General features: G+C 48.4%; 1 protein-coding gene across 9 annotated transcripts in view; it reads right to left on the bottom strand.

The window, feature by feature from the left end:
- Positions 1 to 1025, bottom strand: part of lmln (leishmanolysin-like (metallopeptidase M8 family)) — a 9390-nt gene extending 8365 nt beyond the window's left edge. For 8 of the 9 annotated variants that reach the window (XM_076030505.1, XM_076030506.1, XM_076030504.1 and 5 more), the window contains exon 1: positions 614 to 1024. In XM_076030505.1, the coding sequence (XP_075886620.1) occupies positions 614 to 760 (147 nt within the window). In that variant the 5' untranslated portion in view covers positions 761 to 1024. Of the gene's footprint in view, positions 1 to 613 lie in introns of all 9 variants that reach the window. The other variant, XM_076030512.1, reaches the window with a different exon arrangement.
- Positions 1026 to 4567: the final 3542 nt, after the last annotated feature.

Genomic DNA, 4567 nt, shown 5'->3' with positions numbered 1-4567 from the left:
TAATAATAATAATAATAATAATAATAATAATACTCCGGCAGGAGGACCTGGAGGTGTCCAGTGTTCTGTGGTGAGATTGTGTGTTAACTTGTGTAGTTTAATGCTTATTTACTGAGGGTACCGACAAACTTTTATTGTGAAGAATTCTACCCGGAAATGCCCTTTGGTCAGTTGCTGGGGAAACCAGGGTAAATGTTTATTATTATTATTATTATTATTATTATTATTATTATTATTATTATTACTACTGATCAGATTGAGTGATTCGGTGATTTCTTGTAAAAGACGCTGAAGTTCCCTTTAAACTTGCACAGGCTAATCCTGACATGCTAAATGACGTTAGCTCGGCTAATACTGACATGCTAGCACAAATCGCCTTGAGCGGATTACTGTCAACATCTCAGTATCGTGAAATTATATCGCCGCTGCGGCTTGACGTCACAAGGTCCCGCAGCTGCTCGGTTTCAAACATCACTTTCGAGGTCTCGCTGAGTGGAAACTTGTGGATTTTCAATCCGGGTCACGGGACAGAACCGTTGATTTAAAGAGCTCTCATCCAGCCGACTGCTACCTGCTAGCCGCTGTGCTAACTCCGCTAGCTACCGAGGTTCACCTCGCTGGGGGCGGGCACTCGGTGCCTGCACGTCCCGTGGCAGCTGACGGTGACGACCAGGGCGGAGAGCAGGAGGGCCGAACCGAGGAACCAGGAGCCGGACCGGGATGCGGACGGCCTGCCGTCCCCGCTCAGCCGCGGCTCCATCCTTCCACCGGCCCGGCGAGCGAGGCTCGGCGACCCGCAGTCAGCTGAAGCAGCAGCGGCCCGGTGCTATTCGCACCGCCGCCATTCATCGCTTGCAGGCCGGGTCAGGACATGCCGGCATCCCGCTGTAAAACCGAGCTGGGACCGCAAGAGGTCCGAGGAGACCCGGGGACGTGAAGACTGAAACACCGGCCGGCTGGAGATTCGCTGTTCGCCCCCAGATCCTGGTTTGTTGCTGCGGATCAGCTGTGCGGGGAGAACCAGCGAGCCAAAGATCGTCAGCCGAGAAGATGAGCCGCTCGCTGCAAAGATCGTCTGTTGACGTCAGCCTGCGCTCCAGGGGCCCACAAAACTAGGATAAGGGATTAAGCCGGGATATCTTGGTTATCCTGGATGAATTTATCCGTGATCCGGTTGTACAAATTGGCCGAATGGTTAGCACGCATGACTATGACCTAAGAGTCTTGGGTTTGAAGTCCGCCCGGGCCCTTTGCACCTTGTCACATTTTATTGAGGTTTTTATTTACACTTCCCAAGCTGCAAATGGTTAGTTTACTTCTTTAAAGAGTAGATAAGAGAAGAGTAGATGTTTCAACTGTTCCCTCTTCTCACTTTTTATCACCATAAAGTGTTTTCATATTTCTGAGAGGTTCATTAAGTGCATTTCTTCTAACCTTATGAATGATGCCAGGGTTTCAACTTCCAACCAATCATAGCACTAAAATAGGATTACAGATAAAAAAAAAACTTTCTCAATTTCAGTGCCTAGTGTCATCTCTTAATGCCGAAAGGTGCATACATATATGACTCAAACAGGCACCATCATAATTCAATTGACCTTTGTTTCTTTTAAGATGTGTCATGTTCTTGGAGCTGGGAGAGGAAAGGAGAATAATTATTATTACATTTGTGTTCCAGTCAGCATACAGTGTGCACTGAAAGCATGACTCAGCTCTAATTCAAGTTTGTTTGTTTTTATCTAGAGGTCTTCATTCTTTCTTCTTCTTGTATTGGATGCCCAAATCAGCCACTTGCATTTGCTGCTGTAGATGCTGGGCATACAGTGGTCTGATAACGTATGAGTTCTGTTTACCCGTGACAATTAGCACAGTGACAATTTTGCATCATGGGAATTTCCTTCCATTGACACTCACTATGTTGCCAGGATGGCTCTCTCCATACACAGCGTCTGGGTCCTGTTACACAAATGAAATCTTGCGTGGGCACCAAATGATGCTAAAACAGAACAGACAATATGAGCAGGCACCTTCTGCATACATTGTGCACTTAAATGTGCATCTTAGATATTTGTTAGGGCTACCATTCTGCAGGATGTTCATCCATTCATTCATCTTCTATACCCGCTTATTCCTATTCAGGGTCACGGGGGTCTGCTGGAGCCTCTCCCAGCTGTCTTAGGGTGAAGGCAGGGTGACACCCTGGACAAGTCGCCAGTTCATCGCAGGGCCACATAGAGACAGACAACCATTCACACTCACAGGCACACCTACGGACAATTTAGAATGTTCAATTGACCTCACATGCATGTTTTTGGAGTGTGGGAGGAAGCCGGAGAACCCGGAGAGAACCCACGCAGACACGGGGAGAACATGCAAACTCCACACAGAAAGGTCCCAGGTCCCAGGACCCCAAGAATCGAACCCACGACCTTCTTGCTGTGAGGCGGCAGCGCTAGCCACTACTTGTGCGCGTCCACCAGACCTTCAGGAAGTCCACGCTGAAGCCGGCCTGGCAGAACCCCTGGCCTTCCGGGGAGCTGGCGCACACACACACACACACACACACACACACACACACACACACACACACACACATGCGGAGGAGCGAGTTTGTATTTGTGCACCGCTCACACATTCAGACGGTCTGCGATACTTTGCCGCGCTTTTCTCTCTGTTTCATAACTGTGGCGGCGTTGCCTTTCTTCTGTATTTTGTTCTTTAATCCCCTCATGAGCCTCCGTGAGGATCTCCACCTCAGACGGGGTAAAGTGCGCCGCTGTCGTTTGTCATGGCGAGTCGGTGAATCGGAGCTCTATAGCGGGGGTCTATTTAAGGAAGCTGATCGATGGTTCGGTACAGAGGGTTGATTTTTTATTTTTTTTGTTAAACTGGAAAGAATAATGAATAATGAGTGAATAAGGAACGCTCTGTTGTTCTGAACTATTGAAGACCTTCAGGTGCTCCGACCGGTTCTATCCAGTCCTGAAGCTGGTTCCCACACTCACACAGCAGCAGGAGGCTGTGAGAAGAGGTCACGCGATTAGTTCCAGACACTCTTGACGGTCAAAGGAAGTCTCTGTTGTCCGAGCAGATCACCTCCATCCCGTCCAGCGTCACATGAACCTCCCGAGGAGCAGCGGAGAGGAGAACGACCCTCCTGAAGAAACACTGTGGAACCTCCCTCCGTCGTGTTTTGTATACCGCGGTTTTACTTGAGCTCTACTGGCTTTCATTACAATGAGGAGCTGTTTCTCCTGTGCTGGTTCTCTGTCTCTGTTGTGGTCCAGAACCTCCGAGGAGAAAATCACCACCGTGGGGAGGTCCAGACTTTAGTTATGAAAAAAGGGGGAAAAAAAGGAAAGTGGTCCCTTCAACCCAACATTGGGGAGAAGTCAGAAGTCTGGTGGAGATTTCTCTGATGCTGGAACACCTGCAGGACTCCAGTTACCCTGCAGATGGCGCTGCTGCTGAGCCCCAGCTATAGCTTTAGCTCACCAGTAGTACATCTGCACTCCAGAATAACACTTCCAACACATCTTGATTCTTTCATTTTCTACTTGCTTACTCGGCTGGATAGCCTGCTACAGCTAGCTTGTCTGAATAATAATAATAATTGCTAACACTGACTCCTGCGACAGCTACATTGTGCTGTCAGGAGCTAGCCAGTGACAGTGATTTTCAGGTGTTTGCGCAAAGAGTGGGGATGAATTTTCAACAATCATGAATTCTTCACGACTTTGCGCAACCAGCGCGTTTATGAGATGTTTCTACTGAGTCGCTACGTGTTCACGTGGCTCTGAGTCAGGGTTCTGTGTTGGGCAGATGCTGTGTCTCAATTCAGGGTCTGCACCCTTCAGACCAAGTGTCCTCCGTCTGAAGGAAGCGTTCTTCGAGGACCCAGCCTAGAAGGACGGACCAAACCCCGCCTCCCCGGCTACCACACGGGACGGTGTAGCAGCGTATTTCCTCGTTTCGTCACCGCCGTTCCCTCCTGCTGGCCAACCCCGGAAGTGACGCTTTTATAGTATCACGCTAACCATTGGTTCACCATCTAACAATGCCGTTGGATGATCAAATAAGTAAAATCCTACGTTTAAAAACTGGATACTTTATGTGAAACTTCAATACTTAAATTTATATGTTGTGTCGTTACCAGTACATGCCGCTAATTTCATCCTACGATGCTTTGCAGCAGCACTCAAAGCATCATGGGATACACCATGCGAAGGATAGTAGCGGTGCATCCTTGGAATCGGCTAAAACGAGTGCGTATTTCCGAGTACGCATTTTGAGCGTCCTAAGCCCCCTTGGGAATTGGGACAAGCCTTTGCGCAGTGCTATGACGCACTGCACGACTTCCTTTCAAAATGCGTACTTCAAGGATGCAGACCCTGAATTGAGACACAGCAAGAGTGTGTTTTCTCCCATCCAAGCAGTTTTCTGATGACATCACTGGTTTCACATATTGACGTCATCAGGCAGTGACGTCCAGTGTTCAGGAAAGAAGAAGAAGAAGAAGAAGAAGAAGAAGAAGAAGAAGAAGAAGAAGAAGAAGAAGAAGAACCTG

This window comes from Nelusetta ayraudi, unplaced genomic scaffold, assembly GCF_046127955.1.
Source record: "Nelusetta ayraudi isolate G7.1 ecotype Tasmania unplaced genomic scaffold, CSIRO-AGI_Nayr_v1 ptg000028l, whole genome shotgun sequence".
NCBI lineage: Eukaryota > Metazoa > Chordata > Actinopteri > Tetraodontiformes > Monacanthidae > Nelusetta > Nelusetta ayraudi.
Note: the sequence above shows the minus strand (reverse complement) of the source record. Positions and strands in the feature narration are given on the sequence as shown.